At 32.9% G+C, this 23,253-nt stretch overlaps 1 protein-coding gene across 4 annotated transcripts in view; it reads right to left on the reverse strand.

The window, feature by feature from the left end:
• Nucleotides 1-13,340, reverse strand: part of LOC140451388 (uncharacterized) — a 227,906-nt gene extending 214,566 nt beyond the window's left edge. For 2 of the 4 annotated variants that reach the window (XM_072545172.1, XM_072545170.1), the window contains exons 1-3: nucleotides 13,108-13,340; nucleotides 10,606-10,896; nucleotides 10,423-10,548 (exon numbers count right to left, since the gene is read on the reverse strand). In XM_072545172.1, coding sequence (XP_072401273.1) covers nucleotides 10,423-10,548; nucleotides 10,606-10,896; nucleotides 13,108-13,242 — 552 coding nt within the window. In that variant the 5' untranslated portion in view covers nucleotides 13,243-13,340. The remainder of the gene's footprint in view (nucleotides 1-10,422; nucleotides 10,549-10,605; nucleotides 10,897-13,107) is intronic. The other 2 variants (XM_072545174.1, XM_072545173.1) reach the window with 2 other exon arrangements.
• Nucleotides 13,341-23,253: the final 9,913 nt, after the last annotated feature.

The following is a 23,253-nucleotide window of genomic DNA, read 5'->3' on the forward strand; positions in this document are numbered from 1 at the left end:
GCCTATGAAAAACCACGGCTCACGGAAGCCATGAAGAGAAAGAGACTCAATAGGCCAAAAAACACCGAATCATAATGGAGACAACTTTTTTTAACAAATGGAGTTCGTGAGCAGCAAATATTATCATTTTTATAGGTATGTTTTTCGACAAATCCACATTCCAGATTTTGTTGGACAAAAATGCGTTCGTCCGACGACGTCCTGCAGTCCTATCCAACTTGAATTGTGGAGAGGATTAAACATCCGGTTAGTGTCATGGTGTGGTCTCTCATCTCGGCCAAGAATATGGGACGCTTCTAAATCGTGGAAAGGACAATGAGACAGGACTAGTATAAGCGAGTACTTTTAAACTCGGCTATTGGCCCAGCTCAAAGGATGGTTTTCTGGTGAAAAAATTACATTTTTAAACAAGATTCTGCAGCGTGAGACAAGCATTTCTGACAAAAAAAATGTTGCAGTTGTGCTCTGGTCAAGAAACCACCTGACATGAACCCCATAGAGAGCATGTAGTTAACCAAACGGGCCATCGCCAAATATGTTATACCCACAAAGCGCCAGTTGATTGAAGCCCATATATAAATAAAGGAATGGCAAAAACAATAGGATTAAACAAGGATAAAATAATAAGACTTTTCAAATGCTGCCTATCCACCGTTCTACCATCAGGCATTTGCAATGCGCCGATGAAGGCTGTGATCAAAATAAATATCTTGACCGAAAACCATTCAGCGATATTAGCTACGAAAAACCAAATCAGAAGTGGTAAAAAAACTAACAATCTATTTTAATAATCAGAACAATTTTGTGGCACAAATCACGAAGGCTAATACATTACTGGAAAGTCAAACAACGAATTGAGAGAATCTTATAATCAACTTTGGGTGCATTTAATCAGGTTCAGAGAAATTTCGGCAAATTTCAGCTTCACCGAGAAGATCAATTATTATCGGACGAGGTGTAGGCCTTAGCACAAAAGTGGACTCAATGGCGCGTTTTCACGGAATCTCTATGCTACACAGCGAGTTTAAGACCATTGCGTCCTATGTGGCAAACTTCAAAATTTTGTGATACTTCTGATACTTATTATACTTAAAATGTACAGAGAATCGGGCTACAGAATATTCTATTGCAAAAAAACATTCTGCGAAAAACCCTGTTAATTGCTATGTGCCCAATTGAAAACAAGAAAAACATTATTCAGTCTTAATTGTCAAGCATTGGGCTAAAATATATGAAAAATAGAAGAACAATTTTTTTAAAGCTTAAAAATATGCCGATTGTTTAAAAAAAACTGTTGTTTGTAGTGTTAAAAAATCGTAGTACAGTGAAACAACGACTAGAACAGTTCCTCGTTTTTGGAATCAGCCCGGAGCATCCAAATATAAATGGTAATCGATAATCATATAAAAAAGATAAAATAGTAGATGTAATACGAGGCATACAATTTAAAAGTTTTACACAGATAATAGAAGGAAAGAAAAACATATTTTTAGAAAAATTCAGCATTTTTTTTAAAAGTTTCCGCCTTTAACATCAATACAATTTTCCATTTGAAAAAACCAAACGTCAAATCATTTATGTAGTTCGAAATACGTATCTAAAAAATGTGATTTTTGTGCTTCAGTTGCCTCATCTGTACCGCGTAATTTGTTTTTGATTTTCGGGAACGCAAAGAAATGACAAGGTACCTAGTCATGACTGTATGCAGGATGGCCCAGCAAATCTATGTTTTTCGATTTCAAATAGTTGGATTTTATATGAGCTGTGTGCGAGAAGGCATGCATTGTCATTGCGCAAAAGGATGGCAACGATCCTGGTTGTTTTTGCAGAGTTCATCGATCACTTCTTGCAAACAAATTGTTGCATTAAAACACTGTAACATGTCCATTAGAAAAATAGTAGAAATATTAAGATACTGTTACTCATTATATGGAGTCCAAGGAAGCAAGGAGAGTCTCAAATGGAAAAGAATAGAAGTTTTTCCGACAGCGTGTTGAGGGAATTGAAAGTCTGGATCAATAGAATAAGCTCTACAGCGCGTTAATGGGATTGAACTCGCGCAAGTTTCAATCAAGGACTAATTTCTGTTCATACAGAGATGGGCAAATTCTTGGAGGAAAATGAGGTGATTTGTCAAATAAAACACATATGTATGTATGGAACTACTGTAAAAGTACAAACGCAGATTGAGCAGACAAGCTTGTAGGAAGTAGATGGCTAGGAGGATGAGAAACATTAACGGCCTTGGAGAAGATTAATTGCTAGCAGGCTTTATAAATAAAGCGATCAAGGAGAAATTTTACTAAGGCCAGAAAGAGACAATTACAAATAGATGACGGATGGATGTCTATACGCTGGAAGTGTATGACACTTGAAGATTAAGATTTGGTTACTGCCCTTTATACATTGCTGTGAAATATAAAGGAACATATGAAGCGTAATAAATTAACGTGTATGAACTACAAGGTAAATACATTACTTAAGACCGTATAAAGTCTTCTATAGCCTACTAGAAAGAAGATTGTCTATATATACGAAAGAGATGTTTTAAAGAGTATCATTTGTTGTAATATGATTCTTTATGTGGCAGTAAAAGAACTGAGCTTAAGTAAAACCATTGTACAAAACTAAAAATGGCTCCAGCTTACGCCGTCATTGGGCTAGTTGCTCAAGACTTGGTATCGCTAAAAAAAAATACTATTTGAAATTGAAGGAAAGAATCGAGTTGAATGCCAAAATATTCTAATTAGTTCAGTTTAAAAAGAATTATTAGTTTCTAGTGTCCATGATCATGGATTTAACGCTTACAATAAAGTGAATCGAGAAACCTGATTATAGCGAGAAATAGGGCATACTTAGTTTTTACACAAAAATTGAATGCTCATATTAAATTAGATGTTATTTCAACGATCTTATCAGTGTACTCCTACTATTGAAGATTGAAAATCTTCAAGTATATCATTGACTTCATTTACCTATGATCTAAAAATACTTTAGTCGAAATAACACGTCGGTCAATAAGGGGACCAAAAGTGTCACTGGAACTCTGCTTCATCAATGACAACCATTAAACGATGGTTGACTGATAGATTTAAACGCGGTCGTGCCGACAGCAATAGTTCTGAGCACTCCGGAAGGCCAAATAATGCAGTTATTACCGGAAACAGCGAAAAAAATGCTGAAAATTATGGAAAACCGCTAAGTGAAGTTGCAAGAGATGGCTGGCACTCTATCAAAGGGTATTATTTTGATTGTTCCGAAACAAACGATCGGAACAAACAATCGCCTACAAACAGTAAAAACCTTAATAGAAAAATCGATAGAATATAACAGATCACTGGTACTTATCTTCGTAGACTTTCACAAATCCTTCGATACAGTGGAATTTGACAGCATTATAACTGCTCTGAACAATAGTAGAATAGACTACCGGCTTACAAAGTTAGTACAAACATTGTACCAAAACGCCACAATGCTTATAAAACTACATGATACCACCAGAGAAATCCATATAAGGCGAGGTATGAGACAGGGCGACACTCTCTCACCTAAATTATTTATAACGGTCCTCGAATATGCCTTTAAAATGCTAAAGTGTGAAAATATAGGAATAAAAATAGACATGACAAAAAATGAACATCATTAAGACCAAATTTATGACAAATTTGGTTTCCAGCGAATACCTAACCCTCCAAAATCAAGTGGTAGAATTGACAGAAAAGTACATAATATATCTCGGTCATGAAATCAGAACAAGCAAGGATAATCAGACCTGTGAATTTCAACGATGAATAACACTTGCTTGGGCGGCGTATGGTTCACTAAGAGGCATCTTTAAGAGCAACATCCCGATAGCTATGAGACGGAAGACATTTGACCAATGCGTTCTTCCGATTATGACATACGGAGCAGAAACTCACATAAAAAAAACAACACTAAATTGCGTGTAGCACAAAGGCGCATTGAAAGATCAATTCTCGGAGTGACAAAAAAATACAAAATAAGGAACCAAGACCTAAGGAAAAGAACTGAAATGGGCAGGTCACATAGCGAGACTAAAAGACTCAAGATGGACCAGAAAACTAATTTACTAGCGCCCAAGAGAAGACAAACGCAGCAGAGGACGACCACCAACACGCTGGATGGACAACATTAAATGAATATCCAAGAAATGGCAACAAGACGCACAGAACCGTGAAGAGTAGCGAAAAATGGGAGAGACACCTATGTCCAGCAGTGGAGAAAAATGTGAGAGAGAGACCTATGATCAGCAGTGGCGAAAAATGGGAGAGACTTATGACCAGCAGTGGCGAAAAATGGGAGAGAAACCTATGTCCAGCAGTGGGCAGAAGAGGTTGCATGATGATGATTATTTTGATTATTAAATACGAACATTTGGTTATGAGAAAGCTGTTTTCTACATGCGTGCCGCATACTCATACCAGAGCAAAAACAACAACGAATTGATGAATCTCGGCGCTGGTTGGACATGTTTAATCGGAAAGTCTGAGTTTGTGTCGGTATGTCACAATGGATGAAACATGGATACATCACTTCACTCCGAAATCAAATCGGCAGACATCTGAGTGAACAGCACTCAAAGAAGCAACAAACTGCCGAAAAGGTTATTTATGACTTTTGTATTTTGGGGCCCACAAAGAATTATTTTCATTTACTATTTGGAACATGGAGAAACAAACAGCAACTACTATATTGGTCTATCGGAGCGTTTAAAGACCGAAATCACAAATAAAAGGCCTCTTTTGTTCAAGAAAAATTCTTTCACGAAGACAATGCACTGTGTCACAAGTCGATGAAAACGATGACAAAAACGCACGGAATTGCTTCTGCACCTACCGTGTAGTCCAGATCTGACCCCCCAGCGATTACCACCTTTTTTCTGATCTAAAAAAATGCTCCGTGGTAAGAGATATCGCTACGATGAGGAAGTAATCGCCGAAACCGAAGCCTATTTTGAAGATAAATTGGAATTATTATATCGCCGCTAAAGGAGATCATTTTTATGAATAAACAATAATTTTTGCAAAAAAATGTTATACTAGTTAGCCTCAGGATTTATTGACCGACTTTCTCGGTCCCGAACCTTCTCAGCGGATAGATGTCCAAGTTTCAGTTATACTCATCATATGGATTCAAGTTTATTGTTTTTTGTATAAAAGGTTATGTTGATTGTGTAATAATTTTACAAAAAAATAATTTTCTAGTGGTGATTTCCATATTTAAATAGATGGTTAAAATATTTAACAAAAAAGATCAAAGCTTAGCTGGATATTGGTTTAGGGTACATATGCTTCAGCGCTGACAATTGTTTATAATTGGATAAATGACAACTTTTCGAGAAAACATCCTGCCAGGTCCGTCAACGAATTGAAGGAAAAATTGCAAGAAATATGGGATTCGTTTACATTAGAATTTTGTCAGAACTTGGTAAAAACTATGCCTCGAAGAATTGTGGATGTCATTAAAAATAAAGGGGGTGTAACTCAGTGGTAAACTTTCACATTTTTTTTTTTTGTTTATACAGTAGACTCCCTCTATAACGAGAACTGTAATGACAGACTAATTACCTCGTTATAAGCCGATCTCGTTATATCAGACAATAATAATACTGTGCATACATATGAATCTGTAGTTTTCTAAACCATTAACTTCCTATAGTGAAGTCATTCGGATCAATATAAGATGCTAATAAATATTGTTTGAATGGAGTTTTTGAAAAAAAGTTATTTACTTTTATTGTCAATGAAATATATTAAAACATAAAAGAGTTGTTTACTTTTATTATCAATGATATACGTTAAAACAAAAAAGCTTTACTTAAATTTTTTTCCAACCACATAATATATAAATCGTATTTTCAAGATAAACTATTGCTTCTGCAATTTTAAGAACTCTGTTATTTTTAACTGCTTTAAATGGTCCAGTATCATTCTATCATATATTTTCTAAAGATGTGAAACAGTTGTATTTATTCATTGTAAAGAAGTTAATTGCGGGCTGCAGTTAAGTTTATTGAGGGGCTGTTTGAAAAGGTATTTATTTATAGCCACGACCGGACTCAAAACGTAAAAAACACGTTTTTGGATCTTATTTTCTCTCGTTATAACCAAATTTGCCTCGCTATAGACGGTTATAGTTCAATAGAAATTTCATGGGACATCTAATGTATCTCGTTATAAGCGAAACCTCGTAATAACCGTGTTCGTTATAGAGGGAGTATACTGTATTACATATTCCATGTTAATTTATTTTCTGTTTAATCAACAATTTTCATTACATTATCATCAATCAATCTAACGTTGGGCCAACTGATGTGGGAAGGGGCTCGTATGCAAGGTTACTGCACTGGCGTTAGAGTACCATTAGAAAGGACTATAAGAGATGCAGAGTTTCACAACAGGGGAACAATCTTTAACAAGTTAACGCAGATTATGGCTTACGCTGACGACTTAGATTTGATCCCACGCGCCACACGAGGCTTAAAGAGATGGTTTCCCAAACTACTCGACGGCCGCACAAAATATGGGCCTAAGGAAAAGCCCAAAATTTTGGTGTGGACGCCAAATAACAGGGATAGAGCGACATATAATTTTGGGCACAATCTGTGGGAATGGTATTTGGAGAAGGCGATATAATTTCAAAATTGTATGAGAAATATAAGGAGATAGTTAATAGTAGAGATGTAATATCTTTCATTAAAATGGACTGAGATGGAGGGAAGGTGAATGGTTTGGATGAGGACATGATGAAGATCAGTGCAATTGGAGATGAACAGAAACGACTGGCCAGACTGGGGAAGGACAGGGCCAACTAGGGCGTAATACCACTGATGACGATGACCCTTTTTTGATGACCCAGTAGTTTTAGATTCCTGTCACAACTTTTAAAATACTAGTGGTTTGTTATTTTTCTTATTGTAGATCATAATATACACTAATATATTTTCTTAGCATTGATTTTTAAGCTATAGCTGTTGTAATAATCCTATGATGGGCTCCTATGAACATATTATTTATTTCCTTTACCATTTATCCTATTATGAATTCAGAAAGAACTCCAATTGAGAGATTCAAGTGGATTGAGGATTTTATCCTAAATAAATTGATGTGAACACACTAAAATACACTGCTTGGCAAAGTTTATAATAAAAAATCATGTCTGTGACTTCTGACAAAGTAAATTACATGCAAAAATCTTTATCCAGAATGCAAAAAATAGTACATTTATCAAAATTATAATTCAAATTATCATATCGCAAACATTTTAAAAAATGGAATTAAAAATGTTAGTCGAAACAAGCACAAAAGTTTGTTGAACAACCAAAATGAAATATAAATTAATAAAAAGCATTTGAAACTAATATTTGGTGTACATGAACTGAAAATTGGAATGAAAATTTGGATATTAAATAAATTTGGTACAACTATTGTGACACTATTAATCAATTACGGATTTCTTTGATTTTTTAATGATTATATTGTCTTTTTTCCTAAGGAGTTATAAAAATGAAATAAAAGATATTGACATTTTTTTTTTTTCAAGGAGGGGCTTTCCCAGTAGATGTATCATAATGATGAATTTTTTCTGGTGTTTGGTCTCAGATTACTGCATGAACTGCTGAATTATAAATAAAGCTCTATTTTCGCATAGCTCTTATAAATATCTGCCACTATCATAGACAAAAGGTCAGGATCATAACCCAGAAACAATGTAGCATTTCAATGTTTTTGTCATGTTTGCATTGCAAGTTATTAGCCAAATGTTTTGTATTATGATTCAGTTCAAATTGAAGATTCTTGGCAAAAGTAGTGCCAAAAATCAATCAGTATCAAATGCAAATTGAAAATCTAAACAATTACAATTAAATGCAGCAAAAGAAGTATATGCAGCATTTAATCAAACTATATTTATTGAAGGTATGTTGGCATATAATTAAAAAACTGTCCATTAAGATGTTTCTAAAACACCATTTTAACAGTTTTTTATTGACAAACAAACATACCTTATATAAACGCTTTATTTCAATTTGCACCAGATGTAACTGAATGCAAACTAAGAAAAATTATCAACTGAAAATTAATAAACATGTACAGACAATCAGATAAAGCAAAAAAGTATATGCTTCATTTGATTAACCTACAGGATGTTTTGTTTTTAATTTCCTGCTGATATTGATCTTAAAATTCAAAATAGTTTTCAAGTTATTATAACTATGGATTTATACCACAAATATTAGGAAAATCTAATGTTCTACAAAGAAGCAGCTTCAAAACAATATTAAGATATTATTTCCTGACAGTAAGATTAATTTTAAATATAAACTTAACAATAGTAAGCTTATTTTTAATAAAAAATCAACTGCTCAGGTGTTCGTATGTCCATCCATCACATAAACTTCTCTTATAATCTTTGGCAACTAAAAAATCTAAAGATAAGTATCCAAGGATTTTTAAGTAGCTTTATAAACAGATTCTGGGAATAGTCGGATTTTATGTCCATCAAAGTGTTCTCTCAAATGTCAGATAATATAAAATATACATTATCTATTCTGAAAGAATTGAAAGGATGGCCATGTCCAATTAAACACAAAAAAAAGTTTATAACTAAAGATGTATTGGAAAAGTTTACCATGGATAATGAAGTAAAAACTTGCAAAAAGTATTACCTGATTTTAAAATAGTTTTGACTGAAGCTGTTTCTACTGTGACAGCTCAATTTTTTAATATATTTTGGGAATAAACCTAAAATTATAAAATAATCTGTCTATAAATATTTTGAATTCAAGATAATTTTCAAAGCAATTTGAAGACTGTTTGGCATCAGAAATTTTAAATTCCAAATTTGATTGACAAAAATTTTGAAAAAATTAAAAATGAAGAAATAAAAAGTAGACTTTGATTTGCTCGCTATTAAAGTTGGAGATCAAAATTAAGCACTGTTAATTTTTAATATTTTTCTACTCTGCGAAGTAGCTTCCTCTGCGAAGTAGCTTCTACGGGAATACAATAGGCATAGTATTTACTGATTTCCTAATAACCAGTGGCCAAAAAATTTAGGAATTCATTAGGTTTTGTTTCTGGGTGAATTTTGGTAAAACTTTTAAAATGGGTCTTTTAACAAATTGAAAGGTTCAATATTTTATTCAATATAACTGCAAGGATTAATCATAACTCTGAATTATCATTGGTCCTATGTGATGAATCTAAAAATTTGTGGTTGTTCAACTTACTAAATTTTTAAACAAAAAGCTTCGGATCTATAATAAATTCAAGATTTCTGCCCAATATACACACTTATGTAAAAACAAATTATGCTCAGTTTCAAGGATGATCAAAAGTGAACTGTATAATGTATAAGTCTGTATTATCATTAGCAACACTGAAAGTTTTTGGAAGTTGAATTTTTTGGTCATCATAAAACTGTTTTGTAATGAATGTCCAGGTGCCTGATATGGAACAGTCATTGTACAAGAAATTGTCCATGATATGATCATGGCGATTTGTGTTATCAAAAGAATGAGAGATTAGAAGCTCTAAATGTGTGAACTGAGCAGTTACATTACATTATTCCGAAATATTTAGGAAGAATCATATCAGAAACGCCAGGAATAAAACATAAGCATAGATTTCATACATATTATATTCAATATATATATATATATATAGAAAATGTACTAGATTTTTGCAAAACCGAATAAAGATTTCCACATAAAAATTTATTAAAACCTACAAACCATTTTAAATGTAATATGATAAATAATCAAACTTACTCATTTTTCTAATAATGCATAAAAAATGTTATGATTAATGTATTGTATTTATCAACAAGTTTGCCACAACAGAAATAATTGTGGGGATACAAAGGAGAATACATTAGTGTGTGTGAGAATAGATTTAGTGTCTTAGCAATTAAAATATAGGAATAAAAGTATACATAAAACATTTAGCTATAGACAAGGAAGAGAATGGACAACGCAGTGTTGTTTATATCATGAGAAATACTAAAAAATAAATGGCTACTCAAAGAAACTCAAAATGAAATTGGAACAATATAAAGATTTGGTAAGTTGTTTTTATGTTAAAGAAATAGCTGAGGTGAATGAATTTCTCTGGTTTTATTTAGAAAAGTGAAGAAGTATAAGTTGGGTGAAAATATTTCAGGACATGTAATGGGACAGATTATTTACTTGGGACATAAAACATTTTATCAATTACTTAGAACATAACTGATATCATAACATACTTTAGGCTGTTATCTGCTTAATATAAAACATTTGTTAACAATAACAATAGAGTATTACTGAGACATTGAAAACTGTCAAGTCATTGTGTTTATATCGAGAAATACTGGTATGGTATGCAAAACAATTTAAAAACTATTTTGTATAAAAAAAAGACTTACCTTAGTCATTGGCTCTCCTGAATCATCATCGTCATCACTATTCTGGTCCAAGGCGATGGCAGCTTTAACTGCAGCTGTCCGCCTTGCCCTTTTTGGAGGAGGCTCTTCAGTTACATTATTCGAGCTCTGTAACAAAACAGTTTATTAACACAAACATTTAAAATCAATTTTTAGACCATTTACCTCTTCCTGTTTCATATAGTCTTTATCCTCTTCATCCTCATCGTCATCATCCTTAAGGATATCAGGTGGGTCTATTGTTTCTTGTTTTACAAATGCATCTGCTGGTTTGATTTGTTGTGCTACAGCTGAAATGGTTCCATCTGTCATCTGAGATGTCATACCCGCCTCTCCCAACCATGTTAACAATTGTTTCTCTGCATTCGCACTAGTATTCCAAAATTCATACAACATATCTAACTTATAGGAACATCCATCACATATTTTTTTAGGCAGTTGGTCATCTCGGGAAACCTGTAATAGAAAAATACAATTTTTAAAATAACTTACTGCATCTTCAGTTAATGATATGTTTGAATAAAAAATGTTCGAAAGAAATTACTCTTTTCCTTCCTTCCTTCATGTACTTGAAAAATAGTGATAGCTTAATATTTTTTGACTTGTTTGAAAAGAAGAATGAATGATAAGCAATTAATATGTGATAATGATTGGGAGTCTACTATGGATTTGTCAAAATTGTTCTACATAAAACTTGTTAGGAATGCATCAACACTTACAGACATTAAATCATCTAGAAATATAATAGAATAGGACTACCTATAAGAGATTATGTGGACAAATATTATAAAAAAAATATATGGTGGTCATTATATGGACCAATAATTAAAAAAGTAAAAAAAAAATAGAAAATAAAAACACAGTTTTTGTTAAATAAAGTTTTTAACCAATGTACTTGATCATTGGATCAAATATATGGACATTACAAATGAAAACATCAATGGAAAGAAGAAATTTAGTAGTAATTAAGTAAATATAAACAAAGGATAAGAAGACAACTGGATAGACATAGAATAATCAATAGTGGACAAAAAAAAAGGAGAAAATAAAAAAGTCCTAAGGCCAAGATGGATGAATACAGCAAGAAACAATCAAGAATTGAAGTTAAGGGGCGATTTTATATTTAGCAAATTAAGATAATGTAGATGAATTGTATAATTCATCAAGAAAACAAGAAGCTGGAACAGGCACTACGGAAACTGCATGCATGAAGTTTGCTAGAATTTTTTTCTTAGATCTTTTTCTATTTTCACAGCATTTTCTTGCGAATCTTTATTTTCTTTCCCCTTCCACTTAAGTTTCTTAAATTTTGATTGATATCTGAGTATTGCTAGGTGTCATAAGAATTTATTTTGTCAAAAAGAACCGAAATAGAACAAAACAATGACAGTGACTGTGTTGACAAATACTATGGGATTAAATACACATTCAGTAGCAATAAATCAAAATGATGTACCCTTCATGGTACTCTATTACATGAGTGTAATAAAGGGAAATATTACCATGTAATATAGAGCCTTTATATTGATTGATTCAGTAGACAAAAATAAAGTGATAGAAAAGCAGATATTGTAATAGAACCTAAAATAGAGGAAAAAATAAATACAGAAAAGAGAAGCGAAATTGAATTGAAAATTAAAGAAAAGGTAAGAGCTATTATAGCCTTAAAACTGACGAAACTAAAACTGGATAATTTATTACGAGATTCTGAAGAAGTAAATGAATGAAAAGATGAAAGAAATATGGCAGTTACAGCACATCGATGATAATATAGAAAAAAATTCTGCAAAGAATGTGAGAATCATGTTTATGTGTTTAGTTAATTGTACAGAGAATCGGGCTACAGAATATTCTATGGTAAGAAAACATTCTGCGAAAAACCCTGTTAATTGCTATAAGCCCAATTGAAAACAAGAAAAACATCATTCGGTCTTAATTGTCAAGCATTGGGCTGCAACTCAATGAATTGGAAAATATAATTCCTTTCTAAAACCGATGGCGTGGGTAGCACGCCACTGGCAAACTCTTGAAACGACTGTACAAGCTGTACCTACCATAAAAAGTTACACAAGCTTGGTCAGGCAAGTGTTGCATTTAAACAGGTCAAGAATGATTGTTTTAACTGCACAAAATGGCGGAATTAAATTTAAATTTAATAAAAAAAAATTTACATTATTTCTTTAGTCATGTAACAAAAATTTATAAATTTATTAACAACACCCTTAGAGGATGGTAATCTCAAAAATCAATTTTAAAACGCATTATCAACGAAAATAAACTCTATTGGCAAGTACTTTAGGAAGGTCAACAACGCCTCTTTGTCCTGAACTGCGCCCTGTAGATTTATCGATTATTAAAAATACCGGTAGGGTGGATCCAACCCAACAGCTATCGTTGTGATTCAGAATATTTTAAAGTCAATATGAAAAAGTATACATAAAAAATATTATTATCCGAGGCATCATCAAAGACGACGCCTACAATCCGAAAAACAAGGAAGCTATTATCTTTATATAGTTGATCTACATCAGTCGTTTACAGTATAACGATTTGTGTACTATCAAAATATAGTCCAGTAAAAGTAGAAAACGTTGTCAAAAGAGCAAAATCTGTCGAATATCAAGTACCAAGAACTCAAATCAAATATGGCGGATGACGCTAACTTACCTTCACCGGTAGACACGAACTAATTTTCAGGAATATTTGCCTAATATCACCTTGTTCCTCAAAAATTGGTATATTAACTTCGTCCTTAACTAAACACAGTCTACACAATTGTAACATATTACTATTATTATTCATTTTAACTTGTATTTTTTATAAAAGTCATTGGAGCTCACTAACAACACTGGCAAAAGCTCAACGCTTGATGACGAAATGGGAAGAGGACGGAAATGGGATATTGCGTATACAGCATGGAGACCGGTTATAAGGTGGGAAGCTTCCTGTTTACCAAGCACATTTTAGAGCGGCAAATTTAAATTTCTGATATATATTGGAATATATTAACTTTTTAAACGTATAAACATTGTAAAAGAAACGCAAAACTTATATTTGGTAATATTTAATGGAATTTGTTTTATTTTTAGTACGGAAAATCAGCCGGAGTTTTAGTGCTCAGTGAATTAAATTTGTATACTGCTAGCTATGCAACCATTACCACACTGTTTTATGTTCAAGGAAAAATTCATATAAACTTGATAAAATCAATGTTACTGGTCCATTATATAAAGTAAAAAACTGTCCCGGTACTGGGTGGAATAAATATTAATGACAAAATGAGAAAATATATGACACAAAATGAAATTAATTTCTTAAATAAACACTCTTCGCATTAGTATATAAATAGATTTAGTTATTTGGTAATATACAACAGATTATTGAACTATAAATTGCTTGTAATAGAAATATTGTCATATATACTTAAATTTATTTATAGTTTTCAGTAGGTACATAAAATATCATAGATAAAGAATAATCCAGTTAAGATTTTATTACTTTTGGTTATGCAACCTGTTTGACACAGATCTTTTGATTGTATTTAATTCATTTAATACACAAGTGGCAAAATAGCTTTAAATTTTTTAAAATATATTTATTTCTGAATTTATCAGCATTCTTTTTGCCTTAATTCCGGTGTCAGCAGGAATATAGGCGTCTTCCTCAGGTCTTCCTCTTCTACACCTCACAGCAACGTGCAAATCAGCTCATAGTACATACTACGATACTACCATAGATAAAGAATATATATTACTGGATACTACATAGCCACAGTTTAATGCTTAAAAGAAATAGCTCTCTATATACTATGTGGGTGATTAACGTCTCTACGTTGAATATACGAAACCTTTTTTTTTTGGCTTTCGTTTGGAACCTTTAGCCACGTAATTACACATAAATATTAGTATTCAGTGATAAAGGATTGTACAGCGATGACTCTTTTTACCCTACGGGGTTCATCAGAGCGACTTCATTATAACACACAAAACATAAACCACGGTTAGATAGGTGGGAACATATAGATACACAAACAAAGAAAATATCCATTCAAACAATCAATTTTTGAATCACACCTTTGATTCTCATAACCCCCAGGCAGAGATTAACTCTGCCTGAGGGTTATGAGCGCGAGGACTGGGTGGATTGAGTAGCTCAGAAGCTGCGTTTATACCCACAGCCGGTCCCAAGCCTGGATAAAAGAAGAGGGTTGATGGACCAGGTTAGCATCCAACCCATTGTAAAAGAAAACAAGGCTTAAAGAACCGATATAAAGCCTCGGAACCAGACGGAACCTAAGATGACGAACCACGCAAAGAAAAGGAAAACGAGAAGGAAAAAGAAACCCACCATCAGATTAGCAACATGGAACATTACTTCTTTCAGCAATAAAGACCAAAAGATAATAGGAGAACTGAAAAATAAAAACATTTCTGCAATCCAAGAAACCAAGAAGAAAGGTAAAGGCCAAAGAGATTATAACCAATTTTTTCTAGCATACGGTGGAGTGAAGAAAGAAGAACGAGCATGGGCAGGCGTAGGTATACTTGTCCATAAAAAATTTAAAGACAACATAAATAACTGCCGTTATATCTCCGATAGAATAATACATATGAACATCACAATGGACTACCAAAAATTAAGTGTCATATCAATCTATAGCCCCGAGGACTGCAAACCTAAGGAGGAACGAGAGGCATTCTACGAACAATTGCAAACTATCCTGGATGAAATACCTCATGAAGAACCTTAATTCTTATGGGTGACTTTAATGCACGAATCGGAAATAAAATAGTTCCAGGAGTAAAACAAAGATTTAATAAAAACCATTTCAATGCAAATGGAGAAACTCATGGCTAATCTCTGTGCTTTTAACGAACTGAGAATCAATAATACATTTTTTTACCATAAGCTCCAGTATAAATATACATTTGAAAACTTCAGGGGGCACAAATCTATGATTGATTTTAAATCCACCCAAAGCAGATTCTAGATATCCGAACTTTAAACTCAGCAGACACAGGGAGTGAACACAAACTAGTACTAGCAAAAATAAGAATGAAAATAACACCAAAACATTTTCTACAGGAAATCACCGAAGAAAAAGTCAATGTGTGTCAAATTCAATCACTGTGGAACGAGTCAACAAGAGAAATTTATCAAAGGAGGATAGCACAGAATATACAGCTGAAACAAATAGACGACATCGAAGATATAAACGCGAGCTGGGAGAAAATTAAAAACAACATTGAAGAAGCAGCAACAGAAGCCCTAGAAAATCGCAAAGTCATACTGAACGAAAGAAACAACAACAATACACCATGGTTCAGAAAAGAAATAAAAGAAAAATGTAAAGGGAAACGGGAGGCCTACCCGAAGTACAAAATATTAAATATTCCAGAATCCCGAGACACCTATAAAAGATTACGAAATGAAACAAAGCAGTTGCTAAGAAGAACAAAAAATGAACACTGGGAACAGTTTACAATGTTCAAAAAAGGAGATAAAGAAGACCCCAACAATTATAGAGGCATAAATCTACTGAACACCCACTTAAGCTTACCACAAAAGTCCTAACCAACAAAATCAATAAACTAACAACTTTATCAGATGAACAACAAGGATTCTGATCAGGAATATCCTACATAGACGCCGTATTTGTGCTAAGACAAATCACAGAAAAGGCCATCGAGTACAATAAACCAGCATATCCATGTTTTATAGACCTGACAAAAGCTTTCGATTGCATTTAAGTCGAAGACGTCTTACACCTACTGTATAAAAGAAACATACCAATCAATATTATACAAACCATCGAAAACATCTACTTCCATAATCGAATACAGGCAAAGATAAATGGAAAACTAACACAGTGTGTATCAGTACAAAGCGGAGTCAAACAGGGTGACTTATTAAGCCTACTTCTCCTTAATATAATAATGGACGAAATAATACAAGCAGTACGTAAAGGTCATGGTTACAGAATGGGGAAGAAAGAGATCCAAATATTATGTTATGCAGTCGACGCCGCATTAATCGCCGAGACAGAAGACGAGCTCCAAAGATTAACACACGTCTTCAATACAACAGCCAAGAAATACAATATGACAATATCAACAGAAAAAACCAAATGTATGACAACATCTAAATACCCACTACGATGTAAAATCGAAATTGATGGGAAAATAATAAAGCAGGAAGCAAGGTTTACGAACTTGAGAATAGATATAACTAGTTATGGAGATGTTGAAGAATAAGTACAACAACAAAGCTTAAAAGCAAGTAAAACAGCGGGATCTCTTAATGACACAATCAGGAAGAACAAACACGTAAGACAAGACACAAAAACAAGAATCTATAAAGCAACAATTAGACCTATATTAACAGGCCTCATAAAAATGACGTTGCAGGGTTCAAAAGCCGCAGTCAGAGTAGATGGAGAACTGACTCCCCTATTTAACATCAACATGGGAGTAAGACAGGGAGATGCCCTATCAACCATGCTATTCAACCTAGTTCTTGAGGCAGTCATCAGAAAAACCAATATAACCGGCTATATAAACACCAAATCAGTACAAATTACTGCATATGCAGACGATGTAGCCATCATTAGTAGGAATAAGCCACGACTAATGGAAGTGTTCAAACAAATTGATCCTGAAGCAAGAAAAAGAGGTCTCAAAATAAACGAAGCAAAAACGAAGTATATGACAGTCAAAAGAATAACTGACAATGAAAATAATATCACAATAGACAACTATACTATCGAACGAGTGGATGCCTTTACATATCTCGGCACAGAAATCAATCAGAAGAACTCCGTAAGTAGCGAAATTAATGCACGTATTTCCAGCGGGAATCGTACATACTATGCTAATAAAAGATTGATGACATCGAAATTATTAGACAAAAGAACAAAAATGACTATCTACACAACACTGATTAGACCCGTAGTAACCTATGAATGTGAAACTTGGGTAATGACGAAAAAAGATGAAGCCCAACTCAGGACATTCGAGAGAAAAATACTGAGGAAAGTATATGGCCCGGTACAAGAGGAAGATGGCACATGGAGAATCAGGAGAAACGACGAGGTTAATGAGTTAAATGAAGGTTATGACATTGTAAGATTTGTGAAAAGTCAAAGACTGTCATGGCTGGGACATGTGCAGAGACAAAGCGATGCAAAAACAACTAAGAAAATGTTACAATGGAAGCCCATAGGAAGGCGAAAAAAGGAAGGCCCAGAACGAGATGGTTGGATGACGTGGAAGACGACCTGAAAACAATGAACATAAGACAATGGAGAAGAAGGGCATAAGAGAGATCTGAATGGAAGGACATAGCCAGACAGGCAAAGACCCATCCAGGGTTATGATGCCAAAAGAAGAAGAAGACCTATATTAACATACACGGCAGAGACAAGACCTGACACATCTAAAACGAGACTACTACTAGAAACAACAGAAACGAAAATATTCCGACGAATATCAGGGAAAAGTCTGTTGGATAGGGAGAGAAGCGAAAACATAAGAAGAGCATTGCAATATAGAAGACATAAATGGATGGGTGACAAAACGGAAACAGGAGTGGAACGAACACATTAGTAGAATGGCAGAGGATAGGATAGTACGAATAGCACGAGATAAGTCACCAAATGGATGAAGAAGTATTGGCAGATCAAGAAAAAGATGGTGCGATAATTTAAACAATTTAGGAGACTAATATTGAAGAAGAAATAGGCTTTAAAGCCGACATACAAGAAGGAAGAAGAAGAAGAATACCTTTGATTTAATTTTTTGCAGAAATGCCATAATTAGTTTAAAATTCTTTGAATTATCTTTACTTAACAGTACGTATAAGTTTAAGAGAGTATTTAAATCTGCTTTCAGCAATTCTTATAGCAGCCACGTGCGTGAATTGAATTGAGATATAAGAGACAGTTAAAGAATATGTGGTTTTGATCAGTATGCTAGCCATCTGCCTGTTGGGAAAACTCCGATTTTGTGTAAATGCTTCGAAAAACATCAGTGATCTACTTTTAATCTTAACATTGTCGTCACTGTGTTTTTACTTAGTGCAACAACTTTGTAAAATTGGATCACAGTTACTGTTGGTTGTAATTTAAACAAATTATTTCAATTTCACAAGTGCTAAATTGTTCGATTAATATATGTTGGTGCTTTAGTGGATTTTTAGCTACTGAATGAGTACACCATTACCCAACATGTCTGAATGTGCCTTAACCCATACGAATTTAACATCATATGATGAAGCTGATAATTTTAGCAACATGTTGAAACATTTTTAATATGAATATATTGCTGTTAATTATGACTTTATAGTTATTTAACCAACAAGTGTATTAATAAGGGCGATTAACAATTGAGATATATTAGCGCGCGAGCGAAGCGAGTGCGTTAATGTTCGAGATTGTTAATCGCCATTTTAATTCACGAGTTCGTTACAAAACTTTTCCGTCGACCGAACTTTTCAGAAATAAAAATATCTTAGTGTAAATTTTTATTTACTTAACGATAAATAATGACATACAATGACAGACAGTACTTACAGCGGCTATGTCATTTTAAATAATTTTTTAGTGGGAATATAAATAGGTACCTATAGGTTTGGTTACCTACACCACAGGTCACTGCCAATCACAGAGCGTTAAATGTGGTTAAATTATTATACAAGCAATGTATGTTGTGTTGCCTATAATAAAATCGTTCATTAATAGAAAATCATTCATTCAATCAAAATCAGTCATTAATCAATGATTTTGAGGGTGTTAAAATTAATCATAAATGGATGGTCGACGGAAAAAGTTTTTTAATGCATTTAATACTGATAATGAATTGTTTCACTGGTTTTCACAACACTATCCAAGGGTTTTATAGTGAGGGCATGCGCCAGCGGAAAAGATGCTGGATTGATTATTTAGGGTACCTAAATGGCTTTTTAATCTTCATTTTTAGTATAAACCAAGCACTGGTTGTACATGTTACTAATGTTGACTTATCTGTATAGATCACAGTGTAATCTGAATAGGTACTTAAAACCTCATTGAGAGAATTATGACAAAATTCAGTTTGGTTTGGTATTTTAATATTTGTAAATAGAATACTTGTTAGGTGTGGTATATCCAATGATTCCCATATAAGATTATAAAAGGAATTTATTAACTTAACTTCATTGCAAGTTACAAATGCTTTTGGAAGTGGTTTAGAATTCTTTTTTAAGAAATATATAGGTGTTAAGTCAGCTGTACTCAATTGATTCATTATTTTTGCATTAATATGCAGCGTTAATGTTGGCTTAGGAAATATTTGCTTGCCAGATATTCTCTACGTAATGAAAGGGGGTTTTCAGAGGCTAGATGCTTCGTTTGTTGCTAACTGAAGCTGATCCATACACCAAACAGCAGTAATCTATATATAATAGATCTAATACAGGCTCGATAGCTCAAACAATTGAAATACACCCCACGATCTCTTGCAAATCGTTTTAAATAAATTAACACTTTTTTCGCAGCAACTAACTGTGCAGTTAATATGTTGAGTCCAAAACAGTTTTCTGCCAAGTATGTGGCATATGCGATTATATTCTTTGGTATGACATTAAGTTATTTGAATTCCGAAACAATTGGAATGGCATTGGCTTGTAAGAGTACAGTATGAGCTTTAATAGTGTGTTTTCTAGAGAAAAATACTGCGGCATACTGTTGGTAGGAAATGGTGAAGCCATTTAACCTAGACCAGCTATCAAAGTTGCACATTATAATATGTTTGAGTTCGGTAATACATTCGATGTACGTTTTCTTCTGTGAATAGATTCATATCCTTAGCAGAATATCATCAGCATATTGAGAGACTATAAATTTTGCAATTAGTATATGTGCAGATTAAAAAGAACTTGGAAAAGTGCCTTTTGATGTATTCATTGGTTCAATGATATCTTTATCTACTCGAATCGATACGTTTCTTGCCCTATTATAGAAATAGAAGATGTGTTAAGGGACGACGACGACTACAGAAAATAAAGGACGTTTTACGTTTTTCACATTTGGTCCCAGTGAAGATAGCCTCAAATTAGCTGTCAATTAAGTTTCACAGAAGGAAATATTGCGTTGGCAGTGTTGCCATGTCCTTATAATTTATGTGATATATGCTTCAAATACAAAGAGATAAAGCTTTTAAAATGTCCTTTTTATTATATTATTTTATGGATTCTGCAATTTTATACCTTATAAAAAACATTAATGAAATAATATTTGTTTCGTTTGATAATCATTGCAATTAATTATTAGAACATTTTTTTGGCAATTTGCCTTTGATAAAATTAGCTCATAAATTTGGCAATAGAGTCAGAACACTCAAACCACCAGTTGCCAGATTGCAACAGATGTCTTTAACTTTATTATTTATCATCGAGTTCTATTATTTATACTGACATTTTACTATTTACTTTTAAAAACTGTTTTAAAACTATTTACTTTTTCTTTTTGAAGTTATACTTCTATACGCGCACTCCACTTTGGAAATTTGTACGGGAGTGAATCGGTGAAATCATTACATATGTAAGATAATGAGTAAGAGAGAGACAGAAGATATATTTTCTCTCTCTTTTAATATTATATATATATATATATATATATATATATATATATATATATATAATATATATTAATATTATTATTTATGTGATATGTTTGGTATTATTTATTAAATGTTCATAATTATTTTAGACTTTTGTATTTCAAAATAATAATCTCAATAAATCACTGTATGACCGAGAACTGTCAATTTTGAAATACGTTTGTGTCATGTCTAATTGGCAAATATTTTACGTGTTTGGTTCATACACTGGTGTATGCGAGTTCGAATCCCAATATGAATTTCCTTTTTTATTTTTGAAATATTTAAAAAACCCCACGTTAATTTTATTAAATATATGTAATATACGCAAAAATGCTAAATTTTAAAATAAATTAAAAACATAATCCGAGCGTGTTCGACTTTCGAAATTTGCACGGGAGTGAATCGGAAATTTGCACGGGAGTAACATACCTTAGGCATGTTAAATTATAAATTAAAACTTGTAAATATCTCAAGAAAGTTCAAATGTGTAGTTATATACACAACAAACAACAATTAAATATTGTATTTATCAATGTCAGATAAATTGACAGTTGTATCACCAAACAATATTTTTTTTATTAATATTGTTATCATGGTAAATTAAACATATGCGTAAGTTACGTATATTGTCATTTTTAAATACTTATGAATATTTTATTTTACTTAAATTTGTATTAATAGTATTATCATAGTAAATTAAACATATGGGTAAGTAAGTTATGTATACCTATTGTCAGTTTTAAATACTGATGAATAATATTTATTTAATATCTTAGCGTTTTTAGAATCGGAAACATTTATTTGTTATTATTTCCACTGATTGATTACTTTATTTTTAATTATTAGCGTAGTTATTTATATAAAATGGTATATTAAATTAATATTAAGTACATTGCAGTGGCGGCTGGTGTGGTAAAATTTTGGGTAGGCCAAGCCAGCAAATTACATAAAGCTATGTGTAATCAGAGAGGGAGGGGTCACGGGGTCATGACCCCCCCCCCCCCATTAAAAATATTTGGAAACCAACTTATCCTATTGGTGGTAAGACTAAAAGTGACCTTGCATCAGAGAAAAGTAACCACCCTCAAGATCCATGACCTCCCCAAAAAAAATTCTGTAGCCGCCAGTGTGTGCAATACATTTTTTTTGTGTGAGAATGGGAATCTTTTCTTTCTCGAATTTTACGATTTTTTTTTTTAAATTTATTTGGGCAACCGTGCACTTGTTTGCAATTGTGTTGTTTGTTTAAAAATATGTTACAATTATAGATTATGTTACATATTTTTTTATCATAATTTAAAAGATAATTTATATTACAATTCGATAATTACGTTACAAGTGACAACGATGGTCGACGTAGGCCCGATCGTCTGGTGCCTAAACAGCGAGCATAAACACGACAATATAAATCGTTGTCCGGAAGCTGCTTCACTTCAAACGCTTATTGTAAGGGGATCTTATGTGAGCTGGGTCGGCCAGTTCCTATCGGGCCTATTAATGATATTTAAAATGCGTGAATACGATTCGATGTTTTCTGTGGGAATATAATAACATAGTTGTTTTAACGGACGCAATGTATTGAGTGATTTAGTACATTTAAAAGTTATTTACATGCATTAACATAATTTTTGAATATGTGTTTTTCAATTTTAAAGCTCTTAAAATTATTGGGTAGGCCCGGCCTATCCTGCCTACCCCCAAAAGCCGCCACTGGTACATTGTTTCTTTTGTAAACAACTGACCTAAATTTGTTTTAATGGAATCTTAGGTTAGAGTTTTAAAATATTCGAACTATATTCTTTATAAACATCGCCTAATTAGCCGTGATCGTCTAGTGGACTAGTTGTTAGGATCCCACGTTGTGGCTCAGGTAACCCAGGTTCGAATTCTGGTCACGGCAATGTGCTTACATGTCATAGTAAGGCATTTTTTTTTGTTAAAAAATATTTAAAAATATTATTTACTGTGTTTAAAACAATAAAATGTATTTTGAACAAATTTTTACAAACAGGTGTATATAAAAAATACTTCAACCCGCTCCAAAAAAAATTTGTTTTGAAAAAATTATTGTTGGAAACGAAAAATTCGATAATAGGGTAGGATTAAAAATGATACTTTTGTTTATCTATATAAAAATAACGATTTTACAAATTTTTAATGAAGTTTAGAATAAAAA

This window comes from Diabrotica undecimpunctata, chromosome 9 (genome assembly GCF_040954645.1).
Source record: "Diabrotica undecimpunctata isolate CICGRU chromosome 9, icDiaUnde3, whole genome shotgun sequence".
NCBI lineage: Eukaryota > Metazoa > Arthropoda > Insecta > Coleoptera > Chrysomelidae > Diabrotica > Diabrotica undecimpunctata.